Below are 21,222 nucleotides of genomic sequence, written 5' to 3' on the forward strand. Positions count from 1 at the left end.
CGAAGCCAAACCAAAACCTAATCGGACTAAACCCATGAAAGTTAGAGGCTAAACTCTTGTTTGGTACTGATCAACTGCCTATTTTCCTATAAATATTTAGAAAGAAAAACCAGGGCCAAAAATCCTCTCACCAGCCCAGTCCACACAAATCCGAAGACAGCAGCAGCCTGAAATTCCCCCTGCCCAACACGCAGCCGGGCCGTTTATGATGTGGAAGCCCCGCCTCCTGCCTTCAGCCCAAAAGGAACCCAATCCACCCCCGTAAAAACCCAGTCCACCATCTTGTAAACCTTAACGTAGAAACTCCAGGCCCAAACCCCATTAACTAAAAAAGCCCACCCAGCAAAAAAAACCCAACTGTTCCCTCATGAACCCAAACCGAGCACAAACACCATAATCATTCAGCACTGGCACGGCCCACAAATTTTTTACCATAGCCCCTGGGCCATATGGGCTGTGTCATGGGCTTAGGACTTGACAGTGGGTTGATAAGACACAGCCCATGAATTTAAAAAAATAAAAATTTTAAAATTTGTTAAGAACAACCTATTCAACACTTGAATGCATTACCAAAGAATGTTGTACTTCAGAATCGAAGCGGAAAAGTTTGGCATATGAAAATGGAAAATGCTGACAATAGGGTATATTTTGCAAGTGGTTGGCAACAGTTTGTGAAAGACAATTCTTTAGTGTCTGGAGATTTTTTAGTTTTTCAATACAACGATGACAACGGATTTAATGTTAAAATATTGGCGAAATCTGGCTGTGAGAAGAATGAAACTGGTCCTCATGTGGGCATTGATATAGAGGAGGAGAAAGAAGAGGAGGAGCACGAAATTACTGATGTAGGTACTGATTTTGATGATGATCACGGTAGTGACAGTAATGACAGTGAATATAATGTTGAAGAAGAGGAGGAGGAAACGGAAGAAGAAGCATCAGAGAGGAAGTGAGAAAATATGTTCATCGTCAAAATCCGTACTTTGTGTCAAAGCTAAAAAAACTAGGAAAAGCCTACCGGTAACGAGCTAAAATCATCTATTACTAAAAAACCTGATCTTGCTTAGTATAGTCAATAAGTGTTGGTGAGAATTGCATTAGCCGTTAATTTCATATTTTATCAGTTAAACTAATCTGTGAAATGCTAATTCTTTCAATTTGTTAGGATTTATGGTACTCTCTACTTGATATGGAGGCCGAATTCTCTTTTGTTTTAATTCATAAGAAGAAAAGTTGCTGGCATTATAATGATTTCTTGCACCATTTAGAAACCCCATGTAAATGACTTCATTTGGCTTGAATTTATGGGGTCAAGCCATGATTGTTATTTTGCTTATTAAACAATATATATAGTTGCTAATGGTAGAGTTTTCTATTCAATATTGCAGTTGGTTCCATCTTATGTCTTGAGAGATTTTAGAATTAAATTAGCTGAAGATGTAACCTTTCATGATGAGCTGGAGAGGGAATGGTCTGGAAAGGTTATGCGCTGGAAGGATGGTCGAACCTGGATTACAGGATGGGGCTCAGTGTACCGGTAGAACCATGTGGAAAAAGATGATCTTTGCATATGTGAATTTCCGAAAGCAGGTGGGACAAAGAATAAAATTTTGGTGCATATTAAACGAGGTGATGGTTCACAGAGCCAGCCCACCAACCAAGAACCAAATCGGGCTGACCAGTGAAGTAGGAGGCTACATTTTTGTTTAAGTTTCCACATCAAACTCTGCTAATGTTTTATATAAATATTATGCTTTCAAGAACAAGATGTGTTATGAAATGATGAACAATATTTAGAATTTTTCTGTAGGTCACTGTTGTCAAGGGTTGGGTTGGGTACAAGTTAGTTTGAAATAGGATCTTATCGAATTGAAGTATTATGGAGTTTCTACGACTACTTACTTTGGAATAATGCTACGGACATTGACGTTTTGCACCGAAATGTTAAATAGAACGACATGTCACTTGCGTCAGACAAACCACGTAACACGTTAAGTAATATTTCACAAATGAACGGACGTCTATCAAATATGGATGGTCGTCCATTTTCATTCGACGGTCATTCATTTGAAATGAACTCTTTTCCATATTATATGGATAAGAGTTCACCTATAAGGCCGCTCGTTCATAGTTTAAATTAAAAAAAATTAATAAAAAAATCTTAGACGCCTGTCCATATATTATTGACAGGTGTCCTACTTAATGGACAGGCGTCCCTATTTGATGGACGCCCGTCCATTTTTTCAATTAAAAAAATTTGAAAACAAAAGTAGTTCCATTCTTTTAGCCCTATTGGATGAACACCCTTCCATTGTTTCAATTAAAAAAATTTGAAAACAAAAGTAATCCCATTCTTTTAGCCAAAGTCTGTGAATATTCATGGCACCTGGTTTGTTTAGTTTATTTTTTATTTTAGATGGTGGACCCTGACTGCATTGATGGATGCATGACACCTGTTTCTTTACTTTAATTTTTTTATTGTAAATGGTGGACCCTTTGACTGTATTGATGTATATAGTTCAAGTGATGAACTTCCATTTACTTAGTGTTTGTGTTTGAAAGTAAATAGAAATAATAGTTTAGAAGAAGAAAATAGAAGGAACATTGTGGGAAAAAGGAGATTTTGTTGTAGAGCAGAGCTCCTATTTAATGGACGGGTGTCCATCTAAGAGGGACGCCCGTCCATTGCTTTTGTTTTTAATTTTTTTTTTTTAAATTTAAACAATTGACTGGCGTCCATCTAATAAGAACGCATGTCCATTAAATAGGGATGCCCTTCTATAATATATGGACGGACGTTTATGATTTTTGTTATCAAATTTTTTTAATTTAAACTATGAACTGGCATCCTTATAGGTGGACTCCTGTCCAATAAGTAAGGATGCCTGTCCATTTCAAATGAATAGAAGGAACATTGTGGGAAAGAGGAGATTTTGTTGTAGAGCGGAGTCCCTATTTAATGGACGGGTGTCCATCTAAGAGGGACGCTCGTCCATTGCTTTTGTTTTTAATTTTTTTTTTTAATTTAAACAATTGACAGGCGTCCATCTAATAAGAACGCATGTCCATTAAATAGGGATGCCCTTCTATAATATATGGACGGGCGTCTATGATTTTTGTTATCAAATTTTTTTAATTTAAACTATGAACAAGCATCCTTATAAGTGGGCTCTCGTCTAATAAGTAAGGATGCCCGTCCATTTCAAAGGAACAGTCGTCCATATTTGATGGACGACTGTTCATTCGTGAAATATTTCTTAATGTGCTACGTGGCTTGTTTGACTCAGGTGACACGTCGTTCGGTTTAATATTTTGGTACAAAGCGTCGGTGTCTATAGCATTATTGATAAGAAAATACATCAAATAATCAAACTGATAACCTCATTTCATTGACAGCTAATCATCAAATTCTGCTTATAATTTCGTATTAAAATAGTTAGAAGATATATTTATAGTTTTGAAGAACGAATCAAAATAACAACTCATTTGTCAATGTCAATTGGACATCCTTCCTTTATTCTATCACCAATAAAATTCAATCACATGACAATCACAAATCCAAGGTGTCATTATGGTTAGACCTTTAGAATGTCAATGCAATGCATGTATTATTATTATTATTATTAATTATTAATACATATTATATTTTTTAAATTAATTAATAATTATAGATGAATCAATAAATATCAATCGAACGTGTTAAGATAGAGCAATTTGATTGGTTTGTCAATCCAATGTGTCAAATTTGGCTTCGTTTGATTGCATTTTGGGAATACTACTTTTAGTACTCCCAAAAAAGTTAAACAGTAACATACCAAAAAACTCACAATATTATTCAACTTTTTTTAAACCCTCTAAATTTGTTAATTTAATTAAATACCCCTAAATACTTTTTAAAAAATTATAAAAACACCCCAACAATCCACATTTACCAGATTCCAGCCACCACGGCCAGAAAATGATGGGAATCTGGTAGGATGGCGCACTATCGGCCAGATTAGCCTTTTCCGGCCAGATCCACGGTGGATCTGGTCGGAAAAGGCCAAATCTTTGGCCGTAACCAGTCGGTAATGACGGCCAACAAACGATTGTCGTTGACCATCAACGACGACCGTTTGTTGGCCATCGTTGATGAGCAAATACGGCCAGATCTAGCCGTAGATCTGGCCTTTGCCAGCCAGATCTACTGTGGATCTGGTCGGAAAAGGCCATATCGGCGCACAACCAGCAAGATCCAGCCGGTCATGCACCAATACGGCGACTCCGGCCACCCTCCGTCGGTGGTGGCTGGCTGTCCGTATTTGAGGGTGGGTTGGGGGTATTTTTGTTAACTTTTAATGTTTTATTATAGAGGGTATTTTGTAAAAAAATAAACATAAGGGGTATTTTATTAATTTGTAAATCCTACATCATAATACCCACCCAAATCAACTTTTTTTTTAACTTTTTTCAAAAAACTTTTCTCAAAAACACAAAATTGTGAACCAAACGGAGCCAAAGTAATTCTAGAGCTTCCAGGAACAACCCGCATGAGTATTCAACTTTATATAGCATTGAGACGTTTGTTGATTTCAATTTATGGTGAAAAACTAAGTGAACCCAATGAACAAAAAAAAAAACAAGCATGCGTGGTTTCAAAAAACTAGGCATTAAATGGAGGGCGTTGGAACTTGGAACTAGTGAGTCTTTGAATTTCAAATACAGAGCAAATGACTTTTTCCTACCCAAGATTTTTCTTAATGACACTTTCCCACCCAACTTTTATATTTCATTGATATCCAAAATACACTTTGCTTGCTCAGATAGCTTTCAGCCGGTTACCAAGAGCCAAGGTAAGAGAGTTTTTTAAAGTGAAGGCCGGTGAATCGAATGGTGCTGACCGATTGAATATTCGCCGTCAGAATCAGCTAAAAATCATCTAAGAACAAGAAACCCTAGATTTGTGATAGCTCGCAATCAACGAGAAATCAAGTGCTGGAGTGAGAGGGTTTTACAGAGAAGAGATCAAAGGTTCAAATGATGGTGACAGAGAGAATTTTTGCCACTGGAATCGGCTTTGAGTATTAACGAAATATAAACTTCGGGTGGGAAAATGGTATTTTGAAACTTTTGGGTGGAAAGTTAATTAAGGCAAACCTTGGGTGTTAAGGTATATTAGCAGTTCTTTGAATGTTGGGTTAGAGTTTTGTAAAAGACATGCTTCACTTGACTTGGTTAGCTTTGTATATTCAGATTTTATAGGAGACAAAGATACTAGAAAGTCAACTACTTCGTATTACTTCACTCTCGGTGGAAATTGTATAAACTGGAAGTCTCAACTTCAGTCTATAGTGGCACTCTCATCAACTGAAGCTGAGTATATTGCTATTGTTGATGTGTTCAAGGAAGCCCTTTGGCTACAAGGTTTATTAGCTGAATCAAATCTGACAGAGGGAAAGGTAATCACATACTTTGATAGCCAAAGCGTAATCCACTTAAGCAAGAATCTAGTTTATCACGAAAGGACAATGCACGTAGATGTTCACTTTCATTTTGTAAGGGACTTAGTCACTCAAGGAGTGATTGACTTGAGGAAAGTACAAGCTAGTCGCAAACAATCCGAATGATCGTTCAATCAATTCCGAGATAACTTCAGATACCAGATATTACAAGAATGACCAGATTAATAGCAATCTCTGTGCAATCATAGCACCAAATCATGAAAATATCAGAGTTGCAGTTCAAATCAATTATAATCTCTTTATTTTCGCTCTTTCTTTTATACAAACCTTGTATATAAACCCCCTCAAATGATGAAAAAGGGGTTAGAAATTTTCCATAGAACTCTTATTATAATCTCTCATAGCAAATACAAAAACAGTGGACATAGGCATAAGAGGCGACCTCGTCGAACCATTTTAAAAATCTTATTATCTTTTACTTTATTGCACTTATCATTCACTCATCGCTGATTATCCGTAATCACGCTCACATCAGTTCCGTTTCCACCAAAGTCAATCGGATCTCTCTGGTTGGTGCGAATTTTCGTATCAACAAAGATGATCAAATTGGCAATTCTAATTACAAAACTTTAATCAACTGAAAACCAAGATCTTTTTTACTCGTGTTCAAAGTTGCAGTTGATGCTATAACTCTCATGTTTTATTAATTTGTTCTGTTGATGACTTGATGTTGCAGGTGAGAAAGCTCCATAGAGCTTGCTTGAAGAATCCTGTAAAGGTAATAATTATAATATGCTGGCACATCATATCATATAATATTTTTTTGCCTGAAATAGTTTATTCATGCTTGATAATTCTTTTTATTGATATTTAACAGCTGTCTCTTCTTATTTATTCAGATTGAAGCAGCATCTAAATATTCCACTGTTGACACACTGAAGCAGCAGTACCGCTTTATTCCTGCTTAGTACAGACCATTACAGATGCTAATAACTGCAAATGTTTAACTCATTGAAGTTTGTTTTCACCTCTCAAGGTTTTTAATATGAAATCAGACTGAAACTGCACTTTAATGAAATAGTATTTAAATCTCTCTAACCCCAATGAATGGAATATATATGCTAATCTTCATTTTGGAAATCCTCTTTGAATACATTTCACTATTGAAAAGATTTGCGATTTTTTTAACAGAAGTTGCAACGTTATCTCAATTCTGATATTTTAAGCCATGCGCTACCTTGGAGAAAAGTCTTACGGACTACTGTTTTTGAGGTTCAAATTTATGAAGGGGTGACCTTTTTGTCTATAATGGTTTGCATGTGAGCTATGGAAACCATAAAAGCTTTGAACTTTACTTGTCACTTACCATTGCAGTTGGCGGTCAGATGAGCCAGGCATGATAATCTAAGTGACTTATGTTTGAATCAGCTTTTGTCGCCTTTAATTATTTTATAGTCACTTGCGTTTTTCATAGCCTTGTTTGCTGATATCAATTTTATTTCAGGATTACATCCATATAGAGTGGGAAGAACTGCTCGTGCAGGACGATCTGGTGTTTCAATCTCATTAGTGAATCAGTACGAATTGGAATGGTATATGCAGATAGAGAAGCTTATTGGTAGGTTCTACATTCTTTCCTTTGCTCAGAGGCATTATTAATCAGAGTTTCCAACAGACTAAGATTTTACCTTGTTTCAGGCAAAAACTTGCCTGAGTTTCCTGCTGAAGAAGAGGAAGTCCTGCTATTGTTGTAGCGTGTCATGGAAGCCAAAAGATTATCCATCATGGTATTAAACTGTTCTCGTTTGCCTTTTTCAAAATGGGCATTGCATTGATAATGGTTTGCCAAACAAAAACGGGTTATCATTATATTGTCCATTTTTGTTATCTTATATATTTCTCGGTATCATGGTTGATGTGGTTATTCATTTTAATCAATCTTCTGTGGTTACCTTGTTTTCAATTGATGTTTGCATTAAAGATGACAAATATCAATTGATTAAATAAAGCTCCATTGTATACTACTAAAAGCAACAATTTTCAAAAAACAAGAAAAAGAAAAAGAAAAATTACGAAAAAACCAGTTTAGAAACATTCAAATTCAAATTATGTCCATAAATCAATCCAGTATAATAGAAAGCAAGTAATGTAAAAGAATTATACCTCTGAAGCTGTCTCACTAAATCTTTTACTGTAGCATCTCCTGTAGATGGACCTAGCTTCATTTAAATGTCCCAATTCAATTTCCATAGCTATATCACCTTGCCAGGCTTCCAAAATTCACCTGCTGCACAGACAAAAAGCAAGTTATACGGAAAAAATACAAAGATGAATCATAAATCAATCATATTGAACTATACAGGATATGAAAGAGAAAATGATGAATGGGCCAAACCAGATCTTAACCAGGCTCTCCCAAACACCCAGAGCTGCAGCCAAATTTAGCTCCAAACGAGCCCAATAAGCATACAAATGCAGCAAACCATCTGTATTCTTTGTCCGCTGAGATAAGTAATCTGATGCGTGCTGAAAGGAAGAAACTGCACAGTTAAGTATTCAAGTATATAGAATACATCCAATCATATAGAGCCTGCAATTTCGATGGTACACTAAAGAGACATCAGGCTAATTGTTTATAAACACAAATATTGAAGACAGCCATTACACAACAACGATGTACCAGTAGAAAATGACATGCCAATTTTATAAATTCACAGATCCATAATGAGAAATTTTTTTAGCAAAGGACACTATTCCATGACAAAACAATTAACAAAGGCAACAATCTAGTAATTAGCAAAAGCCATCTTGGAGTACCGAGAGTTATGCTCTGTAATTTCTACATAAAGTGGTCACAATGGTACTATAACAGCACACTAAATGAAGTAAATTAATAGACTTTTCTTCAGAGTCTAAGGGTAGAAGCCCTGATACACATTCATAAGAGATCTACGACTGGACCCTAAAGAGTAGACTAACTACAAGGTGTCACATTTTCTTCATCCAAATTCACCATGAATAAGCATCTACAAATGTCTTGAGAACTTCAAGTTCTTGATATTAAGTAAAAACAATTTTAACAAGGAAAATGACAGTATACCTATGCGAACCTGAAAGGTTTCCTTATCAATGGAAAATTCAGTTCATCCTCTTCTGCTCCAGCAAAAGGATTCTTCGTCTCAAACCACCACTCGAGTGAGGAATAAGTTTAGTACTGAAACAAAGAGGGCCCGATTACAAAGATCTTTAATGCATAAAATGAGATGAACAATAACAAGTTCCAAAGAGCAGTAAGTCAAGCCTTTACAGAATGAATTCCAACCCTAAAGTTTGTGAAACTTCATTGCTCTTAAGCTACTTATAACAATCTCATAATTCGCAACTGATGAAGGGTAACAACTGAAACACAATAGATATCTCTTCTCAGCGCACGGCAACTTCCAAAGCGAGCAAAGATCGAACCCAAAGATCACCAACCCAAGGACAATTTTCCTAGCCCGGGAATGAACATCCCGCACAATATTTCCTACCTAAAGGGAACAAGAGATGACTAATTGCTAAAATTACAAATACCTGAAACATAAAGAATTGAAAAGAGAAAATTGAGAGAAACCTTCAAGGTTTTATCCAAATAGCGAGTACAATCAAGCCAGAGATCACTTGATATAGGAAACTCGGTAATAGCACGTTCTAGAGAAGTTGAACACGGCTGGGATCTCCAGAAGACTGTTCAAACTTCAAGTAGATCTGCAAAAATTTCAAATTAAAATAATAGTATTAACACTTTAAAGAAGGAAAAAAAAAAAAAAAGTAACCTACTGCCACATTGCAAGTTCTTATGCAACCCCCCACCTCAAGAAAAAGAAGAAAAGATCTAAAGTTTACTAAACTGATTACTATATTAGAAGCAAGAAGACCATAAAAAATTGAAATTAAAATGAAATTTCAACACATCTTTGTTGATAAACAACTTGACCTAAAGCTTAAACTTGAAAGGTAGGACGAACAATGATATTAAGCTTTGTAACAGGCATGTTCACGGTTACATAAACCAATCCCAAATTCAGAGAAAGACCAACCCAGTATAGCAGGATGTAATAGATGGGAGACTCAAATCATGACCTCTACTTTAATATCATATTAAGTTACCATTTAACCTAAACACTTAAGGTATCATTAAGAGCCCACATTATCATTTAGCTGTCTAAAACAATATCTGATAGTAAATACCATATACCGTGAATTGTTGAATTTTTCGGAGTCAGATATATCCTGCCTTGCAATCCGTTCTTCAAAATAGCTCGAGCATTATACATCTCAAATGCCTTTTCATACGCTGTGGCAACAGTAGAAGGAATCCCATCTAAATCACCTGATTCAACCCTAGAGCAGTCCCCAGTTCCACCCCCCAAGATTGTAGGTGAGAAGTGACCTTACGTTAGCAAGGGGAACAGACAATTGACGGTGAAATATACTTCGATGACTGAACCTGTTTTTCTTTTTCCTACAAGAGCAGTAATTTTCCAAATGTATTTTGAAAACAGATACTTTTTCTGGGCACATGTACTTCATAGGGAATGAAGAACAAATTTATTTGAACTATACTAATGACAAAAGAAGAAAAAGGTTTCTAAATAAACAGGGCATGCAACTTGAGCCATGGTTCTAGGAAATATAAAGGAAGCCCCACAAAGCGTTATTAACCATAATACCAAACCAGTAGGATGGAATAAACTTTAAATAATCAAGTAAATGATTAATAGAATGCATCCCCTTCAGGCACATTTCTAATAAGTTTCTAATATATATATTATAAATTATCACCTAATGTTGGTCTCATCTATCGTATGGAGAATGGCCTGCTCAAATTCCCTGTATGTTCCCAATTTTACGCCTTCAGCAACATGCACACCAGCAGCAGTTATAGCACGCTTGAAGAGATTTCTTCCTTCGCATACCATCAGGTAAAATTCACGTACAGATGGATCATATTCTGCACAAATCTCAAGCAGTCACACCAAAGTGAGACAGACTGCACCAGAACAAGTTCTAGTCGTTCAATTTTAAAGAACTACTTAGTTTAAAGGAACTCCAAAGAACGGAATTATATTTTTATCCCCTGATTCCACATATATGCATATACTGATGAAAGTAGCAAGAACTTGATTTCCCACAAAAGTAGGGAAAAAAATGACAACATGCAATTAAAACTTCCAAATGACTGCCACTTAAAAAAATAGATTTCCATTCCCAAGAAGTTTGAAAAAGTTTATCCTATCGCCTAATTGGTAGAAAAATTTGATGATGCATCAAAAAGGAACCTGTGTCTTTAACACCATCACAAATGTAAGAATATTGGTATCCATTCTGAATTGCAAGGCCTACAATCATCTCTACCATCAAATGAAACTAATGAGCCATTTTGTCATTAGTAATTACTTATGGAATAATTCAGCCAGTCAAAAGTCAAGATCTGGCAAGCTGATTTTTTTTATTAGAAAGTTATTTTTAGGAAACTAACTAAAAATACCACAAATGAGAATTCTTAAGATCACTATGTTTTAATCCATAAATCAACGCATAAAGTAATTCAAAATCCCAATGATACAAAAAGCTACACAATAATCAGAAACTCCTCTTTCATAAATCTTCTCAATCCCCAGAAATGCAGCAGTCTCGCAAAGTTAAGCAGAGAATCAGCAAGAAACTACCTTCGCTAGATAGAGGTAAAACCTTAAAGTATACCCAAAGCTTTAGTATCAGTCATGCAGAACAAGAAAAGATCAAAATCTTAAAAATTTAGCTGACCCCCCTTTTATTTTTTTGCTTTGGGGGTAACGGTCATCATGAGGTACACTTACTGATTTTCAACATTGAGCTTCATGTTTTGGAGAAACTAATATACTTATACTAAGAGAAATGAGTTTTGCAAGAGGGCAAGCAGGCTGTCCATAAAAGCAATGACAAGAGGGAACTCAAAATCTATAAACAAACAAAATATCAAACAGCCGCAAATTATCAAAAACCAACCTCCCAAGTCAACCATCACGGCTTCCTACTTGCAACATAGGAAAAAATAATAAAAAAGAAGAAACCTCAAAACTTCTTTCTTTTACTCAATTAAGCCGACATTTGAGCTAAGGCTCGTAGATAGAAGTCCCATAAACTGAATTCAACATCGTTTTCACTATTTAAACCCCAAAAGATAATCACTTCCTCCTTTCAAACGAATCCATTTAATTTTTCTCTTTTACTTTCTCTCGTTAAACATAACCCTAAGCGATCAAATTTAATCATGAAACCTATACAAGAACTCAAAATGAAAAACTAAAACATACCCAGTTGAAATAGAAGCTTCATCTTGAGCCCACTCTTGCCACATACAGGAGTCATGGAAGTTTCACCGTGCAACATAAATCTGAGTGTCCTTTTGCCCCATCAAAGCCAATCTTGGTGGATTGCCCAAATCAAGTGCAGCTCTTGCCCAAATTTGTTCGTTTATTCTCTTAGATAGAAATACAAATGAAGTGATATGCTCTTCCGTAAAATGATTGTATCATATTATTCGTACGCTCGTTTAACAGTATCATAAAGATCACATCTATGTGCACTTATTCAATATCACAAAAAAAAACAAGTGCCTTAGTACATAAGGAACGGAAAATGAAACTAATTCATAGATCAATTCAATTAAACCCTCTCAAGCACTTGCTTAAAAAAGGAGGAATCTCAACAAATCCTGGAATAACGTTTAATCTAATCATGGGGATTATGTAAATATTCCATTCCGAAAATATAAAGTGAAACAATTAGGCCTTTTTTGAAGAATGGTACTAATTCAAGATCTAACATTTACAAAGTGAAACCTCATTCTCGATCTGTGAGAATTTTTAGGAAAGCATCCAACAAAATCATGAAGATTTTTAAGTGAAACAAACATAATCTATGAGATATGGATATTCATAAAACAAACAATAAAATGAATATACATGTGCGGAAATTTTAATCGGCCAAGCATACAGATGATATTCTCATATTCTTCCTCAGATATTTTTCAGACCAAGACATTTTTTCACATTTTCCACAAGCTGAGATGCAAGGCCATTGCTTTTTCGTCCTCAACACATATCGTTGGTCATAATTGTGTTTACAAAAACTATTAGCAAAACCTTATGTTTTTTTATAGAAAGAGAAGTTTGTCATTACTGTGCTATTCTAGTTAACATGTAACGTTAACTCCAAGAACAAACCTCACTTCTTAAGGAACATTTCTCTGAACCCATTATTGGACTTCAGCTTCTCATCTTCCACTTCCCCGGATTTTGGATTTGTCGAGGGCACACCAAGTGGTCCAACATTCCTTGGCATTGCAAATGTGTTCCTCCCCTTCAGCTGAATGTTATCACTACGTGTATTAGCAGCACATGTGGCGGTCTAGACTCCCTGAAAGTCTGATTACTACTCTGTGCTGCCATTAACCCAAGGAGTAAGAAATTAAAATGTAGAAGTGAGAAACACAAACATCAAACGTCTATAGACTGCATTGCAACACAACACCACACACACACGCATAATAACAAAGATAAAACCTAATTCCACTTAGCCTACCATGTCTCCAGAGGCCCCATGACCACAGAATCCTTTCTCTTTTGCTTCAGATTTGATCTTGCAATGCTTATTTTCTTCCCAACAAACGTTTGTTTGTTCTTTCCTACAGCTGCAGTGAGGTCTACATCATCGGCAAAATCCACATATGCCAGGCCCTTCAAAAATCAACCAAAGGAATTAATAATTAGTATGCAACGGTTCCAGACATAGGGCAAGCTGGAATATGGGTAAATCTGTATGGGACTATGGTTAGTCTCCTAAGCATATCACTTCTATCAAACAAGAAAATGCTCTTCGACAGTTAGACTCTTATACTTAGAAAATTAAGCAATTTTACCATAATTATGGAATTCAATCCTTCAGCAAGTTTATTTGAGACTGCGTAATCGTCTCTGGCAAGCACATTCATCTAAAACCAAAAGCGTAAGAACTAAATGATTATTGACAGCATGAAAGGAAGTAACAAATAGAAATTTCAGTGAGCACCCTGAGAAATTTGATCAAAGAGATGGACTGCATTTAGCAGTTTCTATCTCCCCGAAGGATCAGCCATGCTGATCTCCTAGTCTCATTGAAATAGTTTCTTAGGGCTAATTTCAGTGGTACAGTCCACATATGCGTACTATGTTGAAGTTTAAAGGTCAGGCAATGTTAAATAAGGATTTGACTGTAAGGCTGATGTGCACATGGAAGGTCCAGTAGATGCTTTCCCTTTTTCATTTGAAGCATAACGCACAAAGAACATTGACAATATAAATGAGAGAAAGAGAGTCATACCCTTGACTTTCCGGTGAACTTGTCCTGCAGAATTCGAACAGATTAAACCCCACCAACATTGCTAAGATTTTTTCAGATCTTCAGAAGTTGCCTGAAAAAATTTAAACCATCAGAATTATCTCTCTGTACTTGCCTATCCAGTGTTACTGCCTTTGGATAAAACGATTTTATCCTAAAGGCAGTAACTGACGATGCAGGACGTAACGGAAGGATGCAAATGGGTATTTATCCTTCTTCTACATTTTAGGATCGAGTATTTGAGTCCTTGTATCCCTTTCTTGATTTCTCCTCTTAACCTATTAATTTCTCTCTATCACCCTATATGAAATCCTATATTATCTATCTAAATATTCTTCTGCCCCTCCATCCCTAAGGAGCAAAAATATTATCAATAGACATATAACTAGCGGAGTTTTGTCCAACATTTCACAACATCAGAATCTACTAGAAAATGGTTAAACGGTACATCCCCTAAAAAATAAATGAACTGACAAAACGATGATGAAATGAAATCTATACAGATTTGAGATAGATTTAGATCTAAAAAACACAAACTCATACCTTAGTTAACAGCCTATTAACTAAGCTATAAGATAACAGCTTTAAATACTTAGGGGTTCTTACACAAGTGCATTTTCAGACCATGCTGCTTCATAGATTTCAATGGCAATTTGAAATCCCATATCGACCAAATCCCCACGATCATCATTACAGCAACTGCATATGTAACGCCAGACCATATTTTTCTTGACTGCAATGTTGCAATTTTAACTGTTCCAACAGGTAGATCCCATTGACAGGCCCCTGCTGTGCATCCATATTCTTTAAGATATTCTAGGGAAAAACCTTCTCTAATGCTCTTTTTGCTTGTCTTCATCAACTATATCTGAAAGAGCACATGCTCGTGCATGACTACATTAGAGACACACTGGTAATTTCTGTCTTATCAGATCTACTAAAAAAGAATATATATTGAGAAACAGAAACATGTGAAACACTATAAATAAATCAAGATTATCAGGCCTGGATAATTGGAAATATCATGAATGAAGTTAATCAGTTGCAACATACCATTGTCCAGTAAACTGATTACTTGAATAGATGAACTTGAGCGGCTACCATTATGTCTAGTTGAAGTAAGAACCATTCCACAATTCCTCATATACAACTTTTGCTTACTGAAATTACACCAAAAATAATCCTCAAACCCTTAAGATCTACTACATGTGCAAATCCAAACCCAACCTGCAACGCTGCCACCTCCAATATTGTACTTACAACAAGACAGATCACGTATCGTATGTCTGATCGGGAAAGCTATCCTTCTCAATCATCCCATCACTATCCTTCAAATTCGAACAGATAAAAGTGTTTACTGAACTTTCTGCATACCGTAACCAATATAGAGCATTTGGCAGCCGATGAACTTTGCAGGATTCTGCTCCAAAAAAAGTTTAATACTCGCTAAAGTTTTATCACGTAAACTTCAGTTTCGCTTTTGGACCGGAAATTGAGGAAGCTCGTTCAAACATTCACTATAATTTTCGGCCTTCATTAGTAACTGCATGACTAGGACATTGTACATTCAGTCGGCTTCACATTTCTCTCCACCATCTTATGAAGGAGTTCAACACTTTGGTATCTCATTATTCTTGAGGAAACCAAACATAAGCGTAGTAAATGTGACTACATCTGGGCACAACCTTTTTCCTCCATATATGACAACAACTCATTTGCCATTTCTAGTTGTCCATTTTTCACAGCCCATTGATCAAAATGCTATATGTTACAACCCTCTGGCACCAGGTTTCCATGAAGACAAAACTTCTGAAATAGGTTCCAACAGTTTCGAATCTCCCTGTTTTACATAATCCTCAATGAGGGAATTCAAACCTACAATGCTAACTGCAAACTTATTATTTACTAGAGCATTAAACATTTCCTGCTTCCAAAACACATCCGTTCTTGCAAAGTCCATTAATGAAAATGTCATATGTCCAAGAATCAGGGAAAACATCGTTAAGTCGCATCTCACCACTAAATTCCGTGCATCTTTCACCTTAGCTATAAGAAAAAAGCCAGTTAACAAGGTGCTATATGTAATCACTAGGTTTAATTCCTTCTGAAATCATCTCTCGATAAAGACTGAGAGCTTCATTGACTTCTTTATTCTTGCAATACCAATTGATTAAAGTATTGTAGCAAACAACATCAGGCCTATACCCCTTTCTAGTTATAGAATCAAACAACTCCTTTGCATCACCAATTCTATCTGCCAAGCAATAACCGTTCATTAAAATGTTGTAGGCATAAATGTCAGGAACCCAACCTCTCTGAATCATATGTTCCAAAAATAATTGTCTAGCCTTCTCAACCAATCCAGCCTTGCAAAGACCATCAATTATAATACTATAAGTAACAACATTTGGCCTACAAATAACACCAGATTCTTTATTCCCATTAACCATCTCTTCAAGCAGCTTAATGGCACAACTTTTTTCTCTGTTTTACACAATCCACCAATCAAATTGTTGTAAGTGATCACATTAGCCCTATACCACATCAATCATTTTCTTAAACATTCCATTGATCCATAATCTTTCTCTCTACACACAGACCTTTAATCAAACATTAAAAGTCACGGCATTTGGGCTAAAACCCTTCTTCAAAATCCCCCCAAAAACCGCAAAACTATCCAAAACCCTTTCAATATTACACAACAATTCATCAAAATATGCAAAGATATTAAATCTGAGACAACCCAGTTGAATTCAACAGCTTATATAGCGAAATCACTTCATAATAATGCTTCTTCTTAGCTAGTGCACCAAACAAAGTAGTGAATGATGAAATTGGAGAAAGGGGTTTCGAATTAATCATGTAATAAAAAAAGTACAATGCTTCATTCAGAGTAAAGCTACCTGCTGGACAACTTTCTTCGAGGAATTTAGCAAGTGAGGATCGTTCAAGGGGTTTTTTGAAAGAATACGAAACTTCATTTTTGGAGCTTGAAGATGTGAGGTTGTGTAAGTGAGCTAACAAAAATAAAACATTAACTTTCGAAGATGGGCTTTGACAGATTGAAGACGAACGAAATGGGGATCTGAATCTCAAAGCCATGTATGAAGAGTGTTTATGTGGGTCGTTTTTCCGAAGTAAGGTCATTGCAAAAGGCAAACGTATTAAAGAGATGTTTTGACAAATTTCACAAACAACCTTTAAGGTTTTCAAAATTGCAAACTTACGTCAAGTATCGATCTTTCTTATTCAAACCACTTTTGATTTCGAAAATTGTTCACTTGAAGGTTAAAAATGTAAATTCATGTTCAGGTGTTTTTCGGTTTGAGGTGGTTTTTTACTAAATCCAAAATTATCCAGTTGATCAAACAAACCAATTTATACAGTATTCAATTTTATCTTCTTTTTTTTAATAAAATTATAAGATGTAAATAAATCATGCTATTGAACTTTGTATTTAATTTACAATGATATATAATTTGTTTTTTTTTTTCTATTGTTCTTCAAACTTTTAAATATACCAAGATCGATATTTCACATATCGAATGTGATATATTAAAAATTCAAAGGATATTGTTTTTTACCTTTTAGAAGTTACATAATAATGTTTCGTTATCATGTTAATAGATTATTACGCTAATTATATTGCTGAAATATCTACTAAAATAATAGTATATATAGTTTAATATAATTACTAGTTTTGTATTAACAATAGAGTTATATTGACAACCTTGAGGTTTAATAAATAAAAATAACCAAATTTATAAATAATAAAAATCTCTACTGTTAAATTATAAGGGTTAAAATAATAGAATCGGGGCAATTTAATAATATTTATTAATTTTATAGATATATGTTCTAGCGGACTAATAGTTTATTAATAACAAAGGAAATTTTATTATTTCAAAAATCTTAGTGAATTTCTATAATTATAGTGAAGCTCAAAGAGTTGACTTGATTCCTTAACATTTTATGATACTATTTAATGTTTATTAATTATCGCAACGTGTACTATACTTAACATATATGATCACACATTCAAGTGATTAGACAGTCGCATATACACTTATCTCAATAAGAGCTTCTGTTATGAATGTACTTCTTATAACATTGTAATCTCTATTATGACCCCAATTGCTTGTAAAATTTGGAAACAATGGTATCCATCAAAACTAAATTCTAAAAATAGTTATAAAATTTCTGACAACAATGTTTGACACTAGGCTTTCAATGAGAGAAATTTCTAAAAGAAATGAAAAATGAACTGTAACGCCCACATCGAGGTATGTAGTTTTACTTTTGCCCAAATACCCTTAGTTAAATTTTATTAGGGGCGTTTGGTTGGGGTTAAGTGGGATTACTGGGGTTATATCATCTTATATTACTTGATTACCATGTTTGGTTGTCAAGTAATATATAGATACCGGTAATCTTTAAATACCAATAGTGGTTACTATTGGTAATTCAAAGGTAATCTAATTACCTCCATTTTCTTAGGTATTCTGATATTACCAGGGTTATCTTTTTGTTACAATTTTATCCCTTATTATAAAAAATGTGGACAATAATACCCCTACTTAAACAAATTTACATTAATATTATATTTCAATTTTACCCTGTTAATTAAAATTTTGGACAATAATACCCTTATTTAAATAATTTACAGACCACCACTCACCAGCCACCACTAGACCTGGCAAAATGGGTCTGGACCCGCGGGTCGACCCTAAACCCGGGTAAAATATAAGGTGTGGGTCTTTAATATTAGACCCGTTTTTCTTCTACTACCCGTACCGGCCCAACACGTTTTTCAACGGGTTAAACGGGTACACTCGCGGGTGCCCGCGGGCACCCGTTGTTTTACCCTTTTCATTTTGCAGGGATACCTAAATTTTAAATTGGGGTTTGGCCATGTTTTTGCCCCAAATCACAAACTCCCTAACTCTCTCAAACTCATCGTCACCGCTTCTCCTCTCAAACTCATCATCGCCATTTCTCCTGTCTTCGTTTCGCTTCTCCTCTATCACAGTCGTCCCTTCTCTGTTAACTTCTCGCGCCATTTTTGTGACCCAGATTCGCCGTCATCGTTTTGCCCCAGTTTCCTCTTCTATGGCTCCGTTCTTTTACCTTCAGACATCTTCGATAGTTGTGTATAATCTGAGGTGTATTTTGTAAGTCTCTTGTATTATATCTGTGAAGAGAGGGCGAAACTCAGAAGTTGATATTCGTGGTAGTGATCAGTGATGAGGCAGGGGCAATGATCAGTGATGAGGCAGGGGCAGCAGGTGGCATGTGGGACATAGGGAGTGGAAGTGGGTGGAAGTGGAGTGATTAAGTCAAAGTTAGGTTTTGGTTGGGATAAAGACTGAAGAATGGAGAATTTGCGGTAGAAGTTTCAAAAACTAAACAGTAAAGAGGATACTTAGATCTATTCAATTTGCTTGTTTGCAGAGTCAATTCATTCTCAAACTGTTGCTTTTCTTCTGTAATTTTTTTCTTTTTTCATATTTTTTTATGTGGGTTTATTTGGTTGATGAGGAATGAAAGGACAATCAATAAAGTTTTGTAATCTTTTTCTTTGTTAGGTTCTGGGTTTCTGTTTGGCTGGTGAGAAAACTTGGGAAAACGTGGGTTTCTTTTTGTTCGTTGGTGACAAATTTGCTCAAAATAAAGATTTTAGGAAGATTTGGGGGTGTAACTGCAAAAATCTAAAACTAGTGTGAACAGTATGGGCACCCGCGGTCCACCCATACCTGTATAGTGAGGGTGTGGGTCCAAAATATTGGCCCGTTTAAATCGACCCTTTTGGGCCCGTACCCCGAGACCCGACCGTACCCCCCTACCCGCCCGTTTTGCCAAGTCTAGCCACCCCCACCACTGCCACCCAGCCACCACCGCCGCAACGGCCAACCCCACGGACCGCCGTCGAAAATCATTGGAGTCCCTAAAAAGGAACGAAATTCCTTGAGAGGCTTCGGAGCTTCGTATGACTGTTTTCGGCCATATTGATAGCCGAAAACGGATATGGCCGTTTTCGGCTATCAATATGGCCAGAAACGGCCATAGGAGCCTCTTCGTCACGGTGAGGTACTCATGGGTGCTTTCGGAGATTTTGGCGGTGGTTTGCGGTGGCGGCAGGAGGCGAGGGTGATTTCGTCATAAATTAAAGTTTTGTATAAGCGGGGGTGTTTTAGCTAAATCTGAAATATTGGGGTTGAAAGAAATTATTCAAAAATTAATAATAAAATAATCTTATATATATTTAAAAGGGGGACAATTTAGTAATTTAACTACATACCCACTAATTTATTCCCATAGCCAAACATATTCATAACATACTCACCAACTAACACAACCATTTTTTTAAAGATTCCCAGTAATCTTCCAACGTAATCTATCATTCCAGTAATCAACATTCCCAGTAATCTAACATTCCTTAACCAAACGCCCCCTTAAAGTTATCTTGAACAAGTGTAGAAAATCTCTTAACTTTCATTGGGGGTAAGTGGATTTTTTCATTCATATTAGTTGAAAATGTGGAGAGTGAAAAGAGATAGAATTTCATGGAGAATGTAATAAAATAAGGGCATTATGGTATTGATTAAGGGACATAGATGGAATTTCATAGAAAGTGAGGCAAAATGAGAAATTACAAATAATATTATGTTATATCAAATTGAAGAGTGAAACCCTAGCCACTCTTTCTCCTTTTTCATGCCACTTACCACTCAAATTCTCTCAATTTCTTCAATCTTTTTCAAGGGAAATTCATAGATTTTGGGTACTTTTTAGTGGATTTTCATCCCAACCCTTAGGTAAGATCTTTGCACTAAGAAGTGAGTTTTAATTTTAAAGTGTTGAATTTTGATGATTTGTGTTCATAGGATTTAAGAGAAAGAGAGTTGGATCAAAGAAGATTTTAAAGTGTTGGATTGCTCACATATAAGGTAAGTAAATCCTACCCTAAGTATGATTTAAGTAATATTGTGTAGAGAATTTCTTTTATGCATATATGTGTTTTATATGAAGAATTGTTGATGGATTTGGTGTTGAATGATTTGAACTTATCCTGAATTAGTGTTTGTGTATTTGATACTTGATGTGAGTTTGGATGAAATTTGGAAGAATTGAGTAAAAATTTTCGCGTGTACATTTTGGACAGGTTTGGTGTTAAAGATAGAGGATTTTATTCCAAATTTTTGGTGGCTTAGAAAAGAGTAGAAGTGTAGCCAAAGTTGATTTGTGCACATGATTGTTTGATGAAATGTCAAAGAGAACGCATGATTATGGTTACTTTGGATTGAGTTTGTAGATGGTAAAGAATGACATGTTTGCATTCCATATTGCATTATTGCATCTAAACATGAGAATTTATAAG

The 21,222-nt window shown here is 35.6% G+C and overlaps 1 protein-coding gene and 1 pseudogene across 1 annotated transcript; both read left to right on the forward strand.

The window, feature by feature from the left end:
- Window positions 1–614: 614 nt before the first annotated feature.
- Window positions 615–1,541, forward strand: LOC116136576 (putative B3 domain-containing protein Os03g0621600). The gene is made up of 2 exons (XM_031422252.1): window positions 615–949; window positions 1,349–1,541. Exons 1-2 carry the CDS (start codon window positions 615–617, stop codon window positions 1,539–1,541), a joined length of 528 nt encoding a protein of 175 aa, XP_031278112.1.
- Window positions 1,542–4,624: 3,083 nt separating this feature from the next.
- LOC116136577 overlaps window positions 4,625–21,222 on the forward strand; it is a 35,314-nt pseudogene continuing 18,716 nt past the window's right edge.

The sequence above is a fragment of the Pistacia vera genome, unplaced genomic scaffold (assembly GCF_008641045.1).
Source record: "Pistacia vera cultivar Batoury unplaced genomic scaffold, PisVer_v2 Contig317, whole genome shotgun sequence".
In the NCBI taxonomy this organism is placed as follows: Eukaryota; Viridiplantae; Streptophyta; class Magnoliopsida; order Sapindales; family Anacardiaceae; genus Pistacia; species Pistacia vera.

Excerpts from the sequence above, each read along its gene's own strand:
- LOC116136576 (XM_031422252.1), top strand. The coding sequence starts at position 615 with ATGAAAATGGAAAATGCTGACAATAGGGTATATTTTGCAAGTGGTTGG. Across the intron at positions 950-1,348 it reads GAAGAAGCATCAGAGAGGAA|TATAGTTGCTAATGGTAGAG; the intron begins GTGAGAAAATAT and ends TTAAACAATATA.